The 19,135-nt window shown below is 38.9% G+C and overlaps 1 protein-coding gene across 3 annotated transcripts in view; it reads right to left on the bottom strand.

The window, feature by feature from the left end:
* LOC127655807 (F-actin-uncapping protein LRRC16A-like) overlaps positions 1-19,135 on the bottom strand; it is a 198,444-nt gene that overhangs the window by 27,881 nt on the left and 151,428 nt on the right. For all 3 annotated transcript variants that reach the window (XM_052143791.1, XM_052143792.1, XM_052143793.1), the window contains exons 21-28: positions 16,087-16,259; positions 15,858-15,926; positions 8,555-8,648; positions 8,299-8,397; positions 7,472-7,600; positions 6,003-6,134; positions 1,598-1,773; positions 1,263-1,350 (exon numbers count right to left, since the gene is read on the bottom strand). In XM_052143791.1, coding sequence (XP_051999751.1) covers positions 1,263-1,350; positions 1,598-1,773; positions 6,003-6,134; positions 7,472-7,600; positions 8,299-8,397; positions 8,555-8,648; positions 15,858-15,926; positions 16,087-16,259 — 960 coding nt within the window. The remainder of the gene's footprint in view (positions 1-1,262; positions 1,351-1,597; positions 1,774-6,002; positions 6,135-7,471; positions 7,601-8,298; positions 8,398-8,554; positions 8,649-15,857; positions 15,927-16,086; positions 16,260-19,135) is intronic.

Here is a 19,135-nt window from a genome sequence, read left to right as displayed (position 1 = left end):
AATATACAACATTTTCTTACAGGGGAGCATGCCCCAGACCCCTCTAGAGGGTCCAAGGTACACCCACCACAAAATCCTGTGGGAATCATTGATAATAGTGAACGCTAAAGACAATCGCATGAAAAATATGCAAGTAAAAGATGTGCTACTGTATGTAACTTTATTCTTTATAAATAATTATGAGAGTGGTGTCCTTTTGTTTTCTCGCTTGAGCACCTACCCCCCAAAATGTCCCTGCTTAGGAATGCATTTTCCCCCCTCAATGATGGCAATTGATCCAGGCCCCTATGCAGCAAAGCAGCCCCAAATCATGATGCTCCCTCCAACTACTGGTATGCGTAGCCCTTTTTACACCATACTTAATGCTGCGTGCTCTTCCCAAACAATTCAACATTATTATCTACAGTCCCAGTAGAGTTGTGGAGTGCCAAGATGGTCTTTGACAAACTTCAGGTGTGCAGCAATGTTTTTGTTGGAAAGCAGCAGCTTCCTTCATGATTTCAAGCCATGACACCATGCCTGTTTAATGTTTTCTGTATATTAGACTCATAAACAGATGTTAAACAGTTCCAATGATTCCTTCAAGTCTTTAACTGTCACTCTAGGGTTCTTCTTTACCTCATTGAGCATTCTGCGGTGTGCCCTTTGAGTAATCTTGGCTGGACGGCCACTTCTAGGGAGAGTAGCCACAGTACTAAATGGTCTCCATTTATAGAAACTTTGTTTAACTGTGGATTAATTAATATTTAAGGTCCTGGAGATACATTTGTAACCCTTTCCAGCTGTATGAAAAGGAAAAATTTTTGATCATGTCCTCTGTGATCTTTTTGCAAGGCATGATCCATATCAGCAGATGCTTTTTGTGCTTTTTATAAGTCAAAGTAGCTCTAACCCATAATCTCGTTTCATTAATTGAATGCCAGGTTTGCCAACTTCTGTCTCTAATTAGCTTTTGTTGGCGTCATTAGCGTAGGGGTTCACATCATTTTTCCAACCTTTATTGAGAATGTTTGAATGATGTAGTACTGTATTCAATATGTACAAGATACATACAATTATTTGCGTGTTATTAGTTAAAACAGATTGTGTTTGTTCACTATTGTAACTTAGATTTATACATTAGAAAATGTATCCATAAATGCAGGTAATTCCAAAGGGTTCACATATTTGTTCTTGCCATTGTATGTAGTTTGACTACTATGACCAGGGAAACTTCCACACCAATGGAACTGCTTTTATATGCATGGATTTTTTCTACTCACCAGTGTCTGCTGTGAGCTGGAAAGTGCCTCTAAAATCTCATCAACGATTTGATCGGAGAGGAAAGACGCCAGGCTGAGCTTCACTTCACTGTGGGAAAAGACACAGGTGTGAATGTGGTACAAGAAAAACACAGTCACCTTAGACAGGGTTATTATCACATTCAACCTCACGTGGGCCACTATCACAGCAGGTAACAGACAACATAACATTCTCAAAGCAACAGCTACAACTGTGACATACACAGGCACATTGTTTTAAAAGTGGAACTGTCTAAGAAAAACATTCCTTATGGTAGTCAAGTGAACTTGTTTTTTTTAATCTGACACAAACTGACCTGATCTTGTTCATGATGTCGATGCCAGACTGCTCAAGGAGTGTGTTCTTGATGAAGCTTCGAGGAACAACCATCTTGGTCATGCCGGCTTTGATAAGATCCTGCCGCAGATTGGATTTCTTTATGACGTGAGGACACAGACCCTCAGCTGCATCCACCATTGACTCCAGCAGCATCTATTCAAGAGAGCATTCAAACAGAACTGACAGGAACTCTCATACAACACACTTTAGTATTACAATAAAAGCCTTTATTTCTCTTCACAATAATAACAGTCGATCGGAAAGTATTGCAATTTATTAAGTATGATTATTTCCTCTAGTTAAATAGGAGAAAATCTAAGATTTCTAAAGTTATTCAGTGTTTAGCATATTTTCATGTCACTGTCACTACAGTTTATTGAACCGAGGAATAAATGGTCATAATACTTCCTACATTTTCTGGTGGAGTGCTTTAAGCCTTCTATTTTCTATTAATGCGTTTCTAATTTCATTGGTAAGAGTGCTGATCAAGTTAGAGCAAACAGCCTATTTCAGTCAGAGGAATAACGTCTGCATCTGAATCTGACGTTAAACACACAGTGTTCCATCAGATGCCTGTAATAACATTCATTTTGACCTCAGGGATTAGTCTCAGCTGTGAGTTTGCATTGTCTGCCAGCTTAAAAACAGATCAATTATCCTGCTGTCTGCTTTACGCACTACCTCTAATATAGCACACATGTCTTTGCCTGGAAGAAAGCAGATTTCTAGGCATTCTCCAGGAGTAAAGCACCACTGTTACAATCTAGTCAAAGCAAATTACCCAGTAGAATTAAAAAAGGTATGAGTATTTAACATAGTTTTAATGATCTCATTAATAGTTATAAAGGTAAATGTAGTTGCTCTTAAAGGTGCACTCAGTTTTGATTTGTATTTGTTGTGATGGCAGTCGTCTTGGACTTGCACACCTACTGACACCTAGTGGTGTGGATGCAACATCATGTAACAAATAGAGAAGTGCACGGGTAATCGAGTAACCGAGTACATGTTCTGCACTACTCTAATATCGCAAACATATTTTTCTTTGCACATTTGCCTGCTGTGAGAACGCTGAATACTGTACTTTCCCTCTGAGTCTCTCACCAAATCTCACAGTTACAATTGAGTCCAATGGGGGGGTGGGGGTGGGGGGTGCTGTGGTTGTGTGTTTTTGAGGTGTTGGATGAGAGACGAAGGTATGACGGCATCTGTGCTTATGAAAACAAAGTCTAATGTAGCAATAGCAATTCTTGTAATATTTTCATTCTTTTTGAATTCCACTCGTATTTTTTTCTTTTTGGAGTCATGCAAATGAATGGACAACTGCAAAGATCTGCTTTTATGGTGGAAAGAAACTGCGAAGCTGATCAGACCAGTATGTGTGTAATGGTGATGTAAGTGATTTTTCCATGGAAAGGCATGCAAAAATGTCCTATTCCCTGAAAGATATTAATTAAATAAGTGTTGTGTGATATCTTACCAGTTTGTGACAGCACTAGACACTTTCTGCCACTTTCTTAATACTCATAGTATTGTAGTTGCAGTGAATTATAGAGGCTTAATGCCATTTTTATGACATGATGTTCATAACAGTTGTCAGCTGAGGGTGCTATTTTGCTGCTGTTGTTTTTGACAACCCTATCTGCTCGGTGTCTGTCTAGGTAAAGCTCAATTGGTATCTTTGGATAGGGGGGTTTGGAAAAAGGCGGTGTGGCTTATCTAACAGCTCAGTTTGTGGAAATTCCAGAATGGCTAAAATAGCTTACAGCACCTTTTAATATCAGGGGCAGGACACATTTTAAAAAAGCTAAATTTTCACAACTTGTTTTTCTGAATAATAACATGTAAAATGATAAAAATGTTATGGCCATTATGCAGACTTCGAGTTTATATATGGTTTCTATGTTGAACTCCATGTAAGTGCATATATATATGAAAACACTGGTGGCATAATGTTCCAGACATCTGTTGTGGCATTTTCTTTGTAATTCTTTCCATAAGGCCTGTACCCCTGAATCTACTCTTTACTGTTGTTCATGAAACTGCTGTTGAGCAGGAAGAATTCAATGAAGCTGTCAGCTGAGGACATGTGAGGCATCTATTTCTCAAACTAGAGACTCTGATGTACTTATCCTCTTGTTTAGTTGTTTCTGGGCCTTCCACATCTATTTCTGTCCTTGTTAAAGCCAGTTGTGCTTTGTCTTTGAAGACTGTAGTGTTCACATTTGAATGAAATCTTCAGTTTTTTGGCAATTTCAAGCATTGTATTCCCTTCATTCCTCAAAACAATGATTGACTGATGAGTTTCTAGAAGAAGCAGTTTCTTTTTTTTTGTTGCTATTTTTGACTTAATATTGACCTTAAGACATGCCAGTATATTGCATACTGTGGCAACTCAAAAACAAACACAAAGACAATGTTAAGCTTCATTTAATGAACCAAATAGCTTTCAGCTGTGCTTGATATAATGGCAAATGATTTTCTAGAACCAAATGAACAATTTAGCATGATTACTCCAGGATAAGATGTTGGAGTGATGGGTGCTAGAAATGGGGCCTGACTAGATTTAATCAAAAATGACTTTTTTCCAAATGTGCTGTTTTTTACATCAGTAATGTCCTGACTATACTTTGTGATCAGTTGAATGCCACTTTGGTGAATTAAAGGACCAATTCCCTTCTGAAACAGCAAAATCTGTACATATATATTATATATATATATATATATATATATATATTTTTTTTCTTTAAATTTTTATTAATGCATATCCACCCAAATATACATTTCACGTACGTGTCATATTTGTTAATTATAGCTTACATTTTAATTTATGAGTAAACGATTACTTTTTTTATTTTGTACTACCGATGCCATTAAAGAAATGTATTATTCACAGGAGCCATGATTAGTTTATTCCATGATTGAAGGTTATCCAGATAAATTATTTGGCTTGTCATGTGATCTCAACATGGCAGCCCCCATGAGGTGACCTTTTCCATGTAAAATAAAACATCTTTTATGAGGCTATGGATATGACTGCAGTATTCGGCTAATTGTAAACATATTTTCAGTATTATCATTTTTTAGGGGTGTTTTGATGTTTTCTTTCTTTCTTTTTTTTTTTTTTTTTTTTTTGCAATTAACAGCTTAAATTTCTGTCTGTTCCTCACACAAAGCTACAGTATTTCCTTAGAGGACTTGGAATATAATGCATGAGTCAAATGGACTACTTTTATAATACTTCATTAGTACTTTTTTATTTTTGAAGCTCAACAACCCAGTTAATTTTAATTCTGGGTGAACTATTCTACAAATTTAACAACTGTATTTCCATAAATCCCTTTAACCCCTCTTTATTAAGAAGAGAATTGAGAACAGATGAGCATCAATTCCAGCAAACTCGGAACACTACCCACCAAGCCACTCCAACAAAAGATAATTGATTCGAAAAGTCCAAGGTGGATCAATATATTGGCAGGAGAACACACTGACCATATCAATTGCGCTACATCAGCACAAATATTTGGGTTGTTTTTTGCCTTCTTGTTGAGGTGACTTCCCATAATCCACCTCTGAGGCCATTTCCTCCTCAGTTGAGGCATTCCATTGAAAGAGCTCTTGTCTGGCCTACCAGGCTTTCCAGAAAACACTGGTGTGTTTGTATTCAGCACAGGTCTATGGTGTCAGTGCAACAAACATGAGGGCTGGAAAAACCCTGACTCATTCACTCCGCTCCACGTCCTGTGATGCCGCTACAAGCTCTAGCTGTTAATGCCTCTGCCATTAAAAGCAATTATAAGCAGAGCGAAAAATGACTAGCCGCTATGCAAGCACATTTACATTTACATTTATGCATTTGGCAGACGCTTTTATCCAAAGCGACTTACAGTGCACTTATTACAGGGACAATCCCCCCGGAGCAACCTGGAGTTAAGGGCCTTGCTCAAGGGCCCAACAGTGGCATCTTGGTGGTGCTGGGGCTTGAACCCCCGACCTTCTGGTCAGTAACCCTGAGTCTCAACCACTGAGCCACCACTGCCCATCAACAAGCCAAGAGGCTTCCTATAAACTCCTGCACACCATGGTAATTTATTTGGCTTGACAAGCATCAAGAACATTTTTGAAAGGCTTTCTAAGACATTGACAGCTCTGAAGCAGTGCTTTGAATACCAATATTTATTTGAGTGAAACAGCAAAATAACAGTGATAAACTGGCCAAAAACTGGCACCAATTCAAATGCAACATGGTGCTAAAATATATATTATGGTTTTATATATTATATCACACAGGCTTTAGTAACTAAAGTAACACAAACACACTGCAAAGTCTGAGTCTGTGTTTGAAATCTGTATCAAATATCAACATATGTTTGACATCAGTTTACCTGGAGCTGCTCATCCATGACCCGTGCCACCTCTCCTGCCATGGAGTCCAGTTTATCCTGGATGGGTCCCACTGAAGAGGCACTGACCTCCTCTCTGGATGCAGCGCCCATGTGGTACAGGTTGGGAAGAAGCTGTGGGTCAATCAAAGAAATTTTGCTATACCAAAAATGCATATTTATCATGAGTGTGAGTCAGTGCTAATATAGTGTTTACTCAATTGTACAAGAGATCATCTGTTAAACACTAGTCCAGAGATGATTGATGTGGACCACTTTCATAAGCCACTTTCACATATGAAACCTTTTAAACTGCAGTAAAATTACATGATTACCTTTTTGTTAAATGTATCATAGCTGGAATTCACACAAGAAACTGCTTTTGTCCTTTTTAATGTTGACCTGACAAAGCCAACATTAACTATGTTTCCATCCAAGGATTGTTTTGTGGAAAAATGTTTTAGCACATTAAAATAAAACTGATGGAAATGCAAATTGTTGATAACATTTCAGAAGTGTTCTCATAATATTTGTCTCTATAACTAGTGAAACAAAAATGTGTCTCATGACAGAATTTATACCACATCTATTCTCACAACAAACAGGACAGCGTAGAGGAACACCTAGAGTGATGAGGAGACTCTAGTTTTCAATCAATCAATCAATCAAATCAATCAATATTTATTCATAAAGCACATTTAAAAACAACCATTAACTTTATTCTTCATGAAAGTTTTTCCAGACTTTTTATGGACTGCATTCCCAAACCGGTTAAGATTATGGCATCTTTTACCAAAATGAGTTTTTAATATAAATCATAACAAGTGTACAGAGACAAGGGGCCTTGGTAGCTCAGTGAGTAAAAGATGCTGAATACCACCCCTGGAGTCATGAGTTCGGATCAAGGGTGTGCTGAGTGACTCCAGCCAGGTCTCCTAAGCAACCAAATTGGCCCGGTTGCTAGGGAGGGTAGAGTCACATGGGGTAACCACCTTGTGGTCGGTATAATGTGGTTCTCGCTCTCGGTGGGGCGTGAGGTGGATGCCGCGGAGAATAGCGTGAAGGCTCCACGGTAACGCACTCAACAAGACACGTGATAAGATGCGTGGTTTGACAGTCTCAGAAGTGGGGACAACTTTGTCCTCCACCACCGGGAGCAGATAACAGAACAGTGTAAAATGTGGACGGAAACGTGGTTATTTTGTTGCTCTACAAACTTGGTTTAGAGTATTTTTTCCAAATTCCCTAAACAAAGGCCAAAATTTCCAACTGCACCAAACTTGACACAGACATTCAGACCATTCTGGAATAGAGTTCTTCATATTATCGAACTGATTGGACTAACGGTTTTTGCACAGCGGATGATAAAAAAAAATAATAAATAAATATAAAAAGAAATCGGAAAAATCCAATAGACTTACATTGACAAAATGTTTGTGAATTCAACCTCAAACTTTAAAAAATTGCCTTACTGTTTTTGAGTTCTTAGCATCTTTCATGAGGTTTTCTGCCATTCTGACATCCTCTTGGATAGCCTCTTGCTCTGTGTTCTTGAGAGAGTTGAGATGGTCCTGGACTTTTACACATATCCGGTCGATCATCTAAACAGAAAGCTGAAGATTAAACACTAAATATTTCTTATAGCTCATCAAAGGGCTTATTTGGAGAGAGGAGTCACTAATTTTGAAAGGACCATTCAATCCATCTACTAACACATTTGTTTTTAAGACACAATCCACTATCAAATTTGTACAGATTTATAAAAACTAATGGAACTCTGAGCACTGATGTACATCTTTTCTAGTGTACATCAGTGCTAGAGGTACCAAGAATGTTGTTCCTTTGGGTTAAATTGCACTTGTTGAACAGCACCCAAGCTAAATTATAGATTGACTGGTCTTTGTGAACTCGCTGCACAAATACTTTCCATTGTAGCCAAGCTAATGTCAATTAATATAATATGGTGTCAATACAGCACAGAAAACCATAATCATCATGTCAATCGATTTGAGGCATGTATTGCTAGAATAATCTGGGCTCGGGCTCTTTAAGCTTCCGCAGTCATTGCAAGTAGCCTATGTCAGTGGTTCCCAACCCTGGTCCTAGAGTACCCCCCAACACTGTATGCTTTGGACGTCTCCCTTATCTAACACATCTGATTGAACTCATCTGCTCATTAGTAGAGGCTCCATGAGCAGAATTGGGTGTCAAATAAGTGAGACATCCAAAATGTACAGTGTTGGGAGGTACTCCAGGACCAGTGTTAAGAACCACTATGCCTATGTCATAGAGTTCTCACCTGCTGTGTGGTGGTTGTGACGATGCCCTGCTGGAGTCGGTAAGCTTGCTCTTGGACATACTTCCGGGTTTCATGGTTCCTGTACAGGTAATTTTCAATCTACAAAACACACACAAGTGTTCATTCTTTTTCTGTTGAATAAAGTTTATTTCTTAGAAATGGGTCTACAATGTTGTTGCTGGTTTCTAAGCATCTATTTTAGCAAATCCTTTGACAAATTCAATGTGATTCCTCTGGTACAAGCAGAAAGGCACACCTTTAACAAAGCATCCTCTGTCTTCTCAGGACTGGCTTTAAGTGCCTGGGATGCATCTATGATGGGGATGGGCATGAACCGGATTGTGAAATTCCTGCAGTTAGATAATGAAATTCATTAGTAGCACACACATACATCGATCAGCCACAACATTAAAACCACCTGCCTAATATTGTGTAGGTCCCCCTCATGTTGCCAAAGCAGCGCCATCCCGCATCTCAGAATAGCATACTTAGATGCTATTTTGTTAACCACAATTGTACAGAGCGGTTATCTTTTACTTTGTTACCACTGACTTTTGTCAGTTCCAACCAGTCTGGCCATTCTCCGTTGACCTCTCTCATCAACAAGGCATTTCTGTCCACAGAACTTCCACTCATTGGACGTTTTGAGTAAATTCTAGAGACTGTTGTGTGTGAAAATCCCAGGAGATCAACAGTTACAGAAATACTCAAACCAGCCCATCTGGCACCAACAATCATGCCACGTTCCAAATCACTGAGATAAAAATGTTCCCCATTCTGATGGTTGATGTGAACATTAACTGAAGCTCCTGGCCAGCATCTGCACTGCACTGCTGCCAGCGGATGGGCAACAACAGCAGAAGGACCATAATGTTCCTAATAAAGTGCACGGTGAGTGTATTAAATTGAATCGGCAACCACGTTAAGTCACTTAATTACTAACACACATCTTTCAGATACATAAACCAAAATGCAATCGACACTATTACAACAGACTGCGTCCCTAAATTCAATTATGCAAACAGTGGTAAGGGACCCAGGTAGCTCAGTGGTAAAAGACGCTGGCTACCACCCCTGGAGTTCGCTGGTTAGAATCCCAGGGTGTGCTGAGTGACTCCATCCGGGTCTCCTAGGCAACCAAATTGGCCTGGTTGCTAGGGAGGGTAGAGTCACATGGGGTAACCTCCTCGTGATCGGTGTAAGGTGGTTCGCTCTCAGTGAGCCACATGATGAGATGTGAGAGCAGACGTCTCAGACGCGGAGGAAGCTGGGATCCGTCCTCTGCCACCCGGAATGAGGCGAATCACTGCGCCATTATGAGGACTTAGTGTATACATTGGGAATTGGACTTTCCAAAAATTGGGAGAAAAAACCATGTAGTATAGAATACGGTCTGTAGTATGGAAAGAGCCATAAAGAATATTTTGTACCATTTACACGTTAATCAATAAATATAAACCCTCAACACTAAGAAAAAAGTACCAAACGCTACAATGGTACTATCATGTTTTTTTGGACAAGCTATAAATGCAATGTCTCATTTTTGTACCATAGGTACCTGGTTGGAGTGCCACGGAAATTCTATGGCACATAAAAATGATAATATATATCAATATAAAGCATATAAATTGAATAACAATTCTATATCATATTACCGTGGTATTACCAGCTTTCCACTGTATGACCGCTGTATCATGGTGCAGGCACAATAACTTTTAAGAAGGGAATCTTGAACAATTGTTACAATATTGCTGAAAATAAAACCTTTCATAGGTTTAAACAGCAGATCATTGCGTCTTTTGACTTGACTGGGAAACCCAACCATCATTTCAAGTTAATGATTAAACTAATAGGAGATGTTGGACGCCTTAAAGACACATGGGCAGTGCAACTTGGAATGCATGTACAAATAAGCATGTTAATTTATTTAAATATACCCAATATATATTATAAATAGAGATTTTTTTATTTATTTGGAGCGGTAAGGATATAAGATTAATATGATAACACACACACACACACGCACACACGCACACACGCACACGCACTACGCATTGGCTGAAGGGAATATTACTTGTTCGTCAAGCATCAAAAAAATAGCACAACAAAAATAGCAGCACAGTCACCACAGGTGACAAATCGTGCATGAAACAAGGCCATCTCTAACTCTAATTGATTCAGACTTGACATCATTACATTTACGGATCTTATGAAAATGGAGTATATACCTGACATTTCCCATCAATATTCATGGAGTCTCTACAGAGAGCGGGCCCGTCGCAGACAGACTGACACCAAATTATTTTAGGTGGGAGGAATTGAAAGAAACAGGCCTTATGCCACTACTAAAGGGAATTTTACAGTGTCTGCAGAGGGAATAAATCCATAACTAGATCAAATATTATAATGTGTTAAAACATGAATTCACTACATGTCTATTTTGCCCTGAGCTCTGGTTAATTTAGAACCCTGCTTACCACTATATTCAGATAAGCAATCCAATATTGTGCACTGTACGGGATAAGGGATCTATGTCCTAAACAAAACAGATGATTACTTGAGCTGCATGCCAATGTTTATACTTCTTCAATGAAAAGTGCTGTGCTGATGATTGTAAAATACATACCTTTACCCTCTTCATCACTATGTTGCAATAACATTTTCAAGTCTCGAATACATAAGTGAAGCATATGTGGTGTCGTTTAAAAGCTTAGAATCTGAACTTTTAATGAATAACCATCACTTCTGCATTTATGTTACATAAAAGAACAAAATAAGGCCTGAAAACATTTGTGTCGCAAATCAACGCCACCTAGAGGTCATGTGGTAGAAATATGAATATGAACAATTCTTTCAAATAGCACTTCAATATACAAGTCATATATCAAATTAATTCTCTCATTCTCAGAAATAAGATGGTACAGTATTTTGTTGCACTAACACCACAGTTTGAAAGATTTTAAATTGTTTAATTTTCACTGAAATATGATTTCTATAAGACATCAAATACAAATGTGTCTTTAATGTGCCGATCACTGCTGCTGTAAGCCCCAAATAGCTAAAAACTTTATATCTGCTTTTACCTAAGGCAGTTTTCAAAAACAATTTGCCATTTTTTACTTCTCTGTGAGCTTGCTTGCGTGAATAATCCAATGTTATATCTTAGATGTCCAGAACAAAATTTGAGTCATCAACTATTTACATCATCGCATAGAGGAGGATCTCAGCTTTCTAATGACTGAGCTTCTAGTCCACTCAGAGGCCAATATTTTTGATGAAACAATGGGGGTGGTGCATGAACTGAAAATTAGACTAAATTTCTTTGGACGAGCACATCTGTGAGGTCTAAAATGCCACCTACATTTCAGATTTGCATTTTGTGATAGAAGGTGACAGTGGAAAAACTCTCTCTTCTAGTACTTGCTGCAATCTAGTGGAATGAAATAAGACATTTCAGAGGGAGATGAGTGAACAGAACCAGAATTACATGCTTACAAATGTAGGATTTTTAATAATAATAATAATAATAATAAATATATATATATATATATATTTTTTTTCCCCATTATATTCAGACCAAAAATGCCCCAGAGTTGACAGTATGCACAACCAGTCTTAGTGTCTAAATTATTTCGTTACATTTAGCTTAAATCATAACTATTTATCTTTTAGGTTAATATATTTAAAAACTATTAAGATAGCCTGACATTCTTCTGCCCTTTGTTCTGCAACAAAAAGTACATAGTAGAAAACCCTAATTTCTTCATACCCAAAATGTATGACAATATCCATGTAAAAATGGGCTTAAGAATGGCTGATGAATGGAAGGGTAACAACAACAAGTCCCAGATGATCTCTCTCTCTGCATGCCCGACCACCTCATGCTCTGCCTCGATCCACCATTATCTGCATCCTTTTGTCTTTTCCCTCCATCATACATTTCTCCAGGCCACTGCCAGGTCTCTCTCCTCCCATGCCAAATTACCTCTCTGTGGAGCACCGTTTGGCTGGAAGCAGCCAACCAATGCCAGAGCTCCAGTGATCATATGTAAATGAGATTTAAATGAGGGTGAATCGAGGAGAGAGACAAAGAATCAGACAGTTACTCCTACCCCATCCCTCACATCAGTAACTGAGCAGTGTTCCCAGAAAAATTACAAATCCTAAAGCTCCATTCTAGTGCTAGGTGATCCAATACACAATTTTGAACCTTTTGACGATATTCAATATATATTTTGGTATTTCTGTATTAGCAATATAATGGCTTAAAATGGTGCTTTTATCAGACGAAACATTGGTCAAGAGTTGTTGTGCTGTTGCAATATTGTATCAATGCACTGTATTATTGTTATAAAAGAAAATGAAGGTACAGTAGAAAACCTAAGTACTAATCATGAACACCCACAAATACACTCAGATGAATATCACGAAACCTATCACGAATATTACCATTTCACATTCATTCTAAAACAAATGTAAAAAAAATTCAAAAGAAAGTATATATATACGCACGCGCACACGCAAACACACACACACACACACACGCACACACACGCACACACACGCACACACACGCACACACACAGCCAAAAGTTTGGAATAATGTACAGATTTTAATCTTATGGAAAGAAATTGGTACTTTGGCATTCAACTGATCACAATGTATAGTCAGGACATTAATGGAAAATTACTATTACAATTTGAAATTTTCAGAACGTCTTAAACTACTTCTAGGAGTTCTCATCAAAAAAATTCTTCCCGTGCAGCAATGAGAGCTTTGCAGATCTTTGGCATTCTAGCTTTGTCCAGCTAGAGTCAGTTTATCCAGATACTCAGGTGACATTTCACCCCACGCTTCCTGTAGCGCTTGCCATAGATGTGGTCTTGTTGGGCACTTCTCACATACCTTACAGTCTAGATGATCCCACAAAAGCTCAATGGGGTTAAAATCCATGAAACTCTTTTCGAATTATCTGTTGTCCAAAGTCTGTTTCTTTGCCCACTCTAACTTTTTCTTTTTGTTTTTCTGTTTCAAATGTGTTTTTTGTCTTTGTAATTCTTCCCATAAGGCCTGCACCTCTAAATCTTCACTTTACTGTTGTACATGAAACTGCTGTTGAGCAGGTAGAATTCAATGAAGCTGTCAGCTGTGGATATGTGAGGCATCTATTTCTCTTTGAAGACTCTATTGTACACCTTTGTATGAAATCTTGTTTTGGCAATTTCAAGCATTATATATATTAATATATTATGCATAGCCTTCATTCCTCAAAACAATGATTGACTGATGAGTTTCTAGAGAAAGCGGTTTCTTTTTTGCTATTTTTAACCTAATACTGACCTTAAGACATGCCAGTATATTGCATATTGTGGCAACTCAAAAACTAACACAAAGACAATGTTAAGCTTCATTTAATGAACCAAATAGCTTTCAGCTGTGTTTGATATAATGGCAAATGATCTTCTAGTACCAAATTAACAATTTAGCATGATTACTCCAGGATAAGGTGTTGAAGTGATGGCTGATGGAAATGAGGCCCGTCTAGATTAGATCAAAAATGACTTTTTTTCAAATAGTGATGGTGCTGTTTGTTTTTTTTTTTTTTTTTACATCAGTAATGTCCAGTAATGTTGTGATAAGTTGAATGCCACTTTGGTAAATTAAAAGTACCAATTTCCTTCCGAAGCAGCAAAATCTGTCCATAATTCCAAACTTTTGGCCACCAGAGTATATTATATATATATATATATATATATTCACCTGTCATCCCAATGTCCTTGCAACCTGATATGGTCTGCGATCATATCAAGTGTTCTCATAGATGACACTATTCCTGCAAATTGTTCCCAGATTACAGACAGAGAAGAAATAGTGAGAACTCGCCATTTGCGTGTGTTCCGCGAGACACGCTAGCACAGCGTATAAACCTCCGAACACACAGTGAATCTAAAAGGCGCGCATAGACGGCTTTTCTTTCGTCTGTTTTTCAAAATATAATCAAGTGTGCTTCTTCAAACGCATGTATTTGAGCAAAATTACCCACTAATTTCATCCCCTGCCATGTCATCTACAGAAACATCTACCACACTCCCATATAAATAATAATAATAATAATAATAATATATTAAGTGTGACAAAGCATGGATAAATTATCTTGTGCACTCGTGCTGAGTGCACTAAGTGGATCTGTTTACAGGCATGACTGTATAGCACTGCACAGTGCAGAGAACATGAGCAACTAATTTCAGTTCACCATTACCATATCAAACTACATTTACATTTACATTTATGCATTTATGCCACTGCGCCACCACCACTCCACTATTAAACTATTAATCTGAAATAAAAACAACTTTTTCTAACTGTATTTAAAACAGGAATATGATGATAATCTTGTCTGTGAGCTATTTTGCATGTGACAAAAAGCAGTTTATTTTTATTTGCAAACTGTTAGTATATTCTATTAGTATATTCAGTTTTGACTGGGTGGACCAGTGCCACTCTTGCCCTTATGTGGCCTGGTGCCTGGTCCCCACTGTTGTTTTCAAGTGTTTTCCAAAATGTGTTGTCCACACTGAAACATATGAAAACTCACTAGCGAAAAATCAGTGTTCCATGTATGGTCTGAAACACAACTATCCTTCGCCGGACAGCAGTTCCAAGTAAACTTCCCATTGCCTTTGAAGGAATGCAATGTGAAGGTTGTACAAAGTAACATTTATCTGTAACGACCCTATAAAAGGGGGGCCTGAGTAGCTCAGCAAGCATTGACGCCGACTACCACCCCTGGAGTTGTGAGTTCAAATCCAGGGAGTGCTGAGTGACTCAAGCCAGGTCTCCTAAGCAACCAAATTGGCCCGGTTGCTAGGGAGGGTAGAGTCACATGGGGTAACCTCCTCGTGGTCGCGATTAGTGGATAACTGAGATTCGTCTGCCGCCAACCACATTGAGTTGAGTAACTGCGCCACCACGAGGACCTACAAAGTAGTAGGAATTGGGCATTCCAAATTGGGGAGAAAAAAGGCAATAAAAAAATGACCCTATAAAAGTGGATAGGAGGCACAACAACGGCGGTACATCATGGGCCATATTCATTGTTTATGGTTGAATGGACCAAATGACTGCGTCACATGACAACAAATACGTCATCGTTTTCAGATATCTCCAATTTCCCTGTCCTCACTACAATGTGAAGACAGCATTTTTAAACGTATACACTTGGGAGAGCGTTTCTGAAAAGCTCAGTTTTCGCTGTCAAAAACACCATCTCAGTGTGGACGGGAGGCCAAAATGTCGAGACAAAGACGAACAACAAACCCAAACAACAAATCAAACAAACCCAAACAACAAATCAAACTAAACCATATAAATTCTAAAGTATTTAAACATTACGGTATTTGTTGTATTGCATTTAATATCACAATGGAACAACCTTTATACTCCTAAAATAGGACAATTGTACTGCAAATATACAACATACACTTTCTTATTTTTCTTTTGAAATTGGGGGAATTGTTTTTTCAATTCACCTATCCAAAACTATCAGGCATATACTCACTTCTCCAATGCAGCTGCCACATCCTGAAGACCTTGTGGACTGGTGTTGTTTCTGTCCCAGATGACCGTCCTGAAGGACACCAGTGCACCAAATCAAATTCAGCCACATGAACATTATATAACACTGAGAAAGGAAATATCTGATATGACATTTCTGGCATTTCTCTTGGATGACCAAACAGCAATTCATCATCCACATGTTGCTGAAGAGAGGTATTGTGGATGCTCACCGGAGTTTGCTGTTGATCTGCAGAGCTTTGGCCAGCATCTTTGCTCCCATGTCTCCCATGACATTCCCACTGATGTCCACACGAGTCAAAGAGCTGTTACTGCCCAGAGCATTCAGAACAATGGCGAGGTCAGTCTTCAGCTTGGAGTCCGCCAAAGAGAGAGATGTCAGAGGCTGGAAAAAATGAGAGACAAGACAAGAGAAATCGCGAATTTATCCTTTGATACCACAATGGAGCCACAACAAGGTCAAAGGTCTTCCTTGAGAGCATTCCAAATGTACAGTTATTTGCCATTATTGCCAAAACATTGTCATAACATTAACAATTGACTGGCAATAAATCATTGTGTTAACCATTTGCAAGACTTGCAAGACTGCATATCCTAAACAGCCTAAAACTGTCAGGGTTGAGCCACTTCTGTTGGTCGCATTTTTATTGTCTTTACGGCTGAACTCTGATACTCATGTTTAGTGTCTTGTCTAGTCTGTGTCTTGTGCGAGTATGCATGGATTGCCTTATTGGCATTGTTATGCGTTCTCTTGTCTTGTTGTTTATTGGCAGGAGTGCATTGCTCATTTGTCATACTTCCGGCATGCACTCGTCAATTGTTTGAATCTGTCTCTCGTGACCTCGGGCTGCGTGTCTGGGTCGCGATCTGCTTTCAAATTGTGCTTGGGTTCAACCCCTTCTGTCTTAGGTGCCTGTTTATTTGCAGCCGAACTCTCACACAAATGTTCCATCTCATTTTGTCATCTGTTACGTGCATTGCGTGGCATTTGCTTTGCGGTGTACGCTCAGACTTTGACTAGGGTGAGAGTGCATGTCATCGCTTTGTTGGCGTTACCATGAATTCTCTTGTCTCGTCTGTCGTTTGGCATGAGCGCATGTTGCCTAGTAGTTTCTGGCATTATGCGCTCGTGTCATTCATGTGTTTGTGTCTGTGAGAGGACATGGCTTTGTTTTGTTTCCATATTGTCATGTTCCTCTCAGTCTTGCGTCACACCCCGCCTCCTTGTCTGCTTATTATTTGTTCATTAGTTGCACCTGTCATCTTTGTTAACCTGCTTGATTTCTCACCCTATTTAGTCTCCTCATGTGCTCTGTCCTGGGATAGTTTGTATTGTTACCTTATCAGTCTGTTCCTGTCAGTCACGTTCTCCTGTTTGGATACCTATTTGATTTGTTCCTTTTTGCTTTATTTAATAAAAACCTATTCTCTGCATTTTTGAGTCCAGCCCTCTTCCATAGTTCACACAAGCATGAACCGTGAAAATATAAATGCCTAAATGGCTGTTTGGTAATTGATTAACATTATTATACAAGCCTATGCAGCTTAGCAGGCATCACCAAGTTATTTTGTTGATTTATCTTTAAGTGAAGGATTATGAAATCAATAACTTAAAGATTACATTTTTGAAGAAAATTAGGACATTCTTTTGTTATTTTTTTATTAAGAAGGCAAATAGGGTCAACTTTGAGTTTATATTGTATATATTTTAATGTATCATTCTCATTCCTCTAGTGCTTTTACTCTAATAGCATGAGACTTTCAGCAAGGCACTTAGACACTATCAGAAATTAAATCCGCAGAAACTCACTATCCTCTAAAATACAAATAAATGGATATTCTTAATCAGGTTGCTCATTTCTTACTGTCCTGCTCCCTGTGTTAAATCAATTTTTCTGTTTATTTCAATCTTTCTTCCTATATGTCTCTGTCCTTTAGGCAGTATTATCACTGTTTGCCCTTCACACATGAGTCTTTTCCTAGACATTAAAAACAACCTGCCACTTCAAATGCAGAACGATTCATTTGCAAGAGATTATGGAAGGTCAGCTTCGGCATCAACACTCTTAGCTGATGTCTATTGAGAGGGGCTCTCAGTTGTCATGAACCCCGCTCCCTCGCTCCGCCCCCTCGAGCTTCCACGCTCGTTCCGCCCCCTCGAGCTCGCACGCTCGTTTTGCTCCCTCGAGCTCGCACGCTCGTTTTGCTCCCTTTGAGCTCCCGCGCTCGTTTTGCTCCTACGAGCTCTCATGCTCGTTAGCAGGTCTCCCTCCTCGGGCTCTCATGCCCGCTCTCCTATCACCAGTATTAGTTTCACCCGCACTCGTCCCAATCATTAGTTTCACCTGTACTCGTCTTATCACCCCTTTATTCGTTACACCTGCACCGCTCGTTAGTTTCCCTATTTATATCACAGCACATTAGTTTCACGCCGGTTGGTTATTGTATTTAGTTTCCCGTGTCTTTGCCCCCCGCTAGTCTCGTCTAGTTCTGAACTCCTCTAGTTTACCCCCTTAGCTTGCCAGCTCTTGTGTTCCCCTAGCTCCCCTATTTAGTGTTACTCGTTGTTCTCTTTCTGATTACCCCGGCTTTGACCCCACGCTTTCCTCGACCTCTCTCATTGGATTTGCCCCTTGTTTATATCTTGATTCCCCGGCTTTTGACCTATCGCTCACCCTGACCATTCTTCATCTGGATTTTCCTTGTTGTACTTTTGCCTGCCTGCAATAAAACGCAGTTTTGACTTACATTGTGACTGTCTCTTCTTGTACGGGTTACATCAGTACACATAGACTGACTGGATTTAAAGAAGAGCTTGATTTGAGAATCAGTATGCTTTAAAAAAAATAAAATAAAAGAGTCTACTAACTCAGGAGAGCTTCTACTGTTTAGCAAATGATTCACTGATTTAGTAAAGAGAAGGATGTCATTCTTATTCTCACTTGGCACACAAGTGTATATACTATACATAGAAATAAGATTTATGTGCAGTTGCATATACAAATTGTGAACTGATGGATGTACCTGGATTTCTTCATAAATTGGTCATTTGATTTGATCTTCAACTAAGTGCTGTATAGCTGTATATACAGACATGCTTCTAGTTTTCAATTTGTCTATGTTAAAGATAAATATCAGGACCTAAAAGCAAGAGGGGGAGCAGTGGTTGCAGAAAACCAAGTTTCACAAAGCTGCATATGCCTACATCTACTGCTACAGCCACATCTATTATTAGGTCCTTCCAAATGACCCTAATGATGC

The sequence above is a fragment of the Xyrauchen texanus genome, chromosome 15, assembly GCF_025860055.1.
Source record: "Xyrauchen texanus isolate HMW12.3.18 chromosome 15, RBS_HiC_50CHRs, whole genome shotgun sequence".
Lineage (NCBI taxonomy): Eukaryota > Metazoa > Chordata > Actinopteri > Cypriniformes > Catostomidae > Xyrauchen > Xyrauchen texanus.
This window is presented reverse-complemented; position numbering and strand designations above follow the sequence as displayed.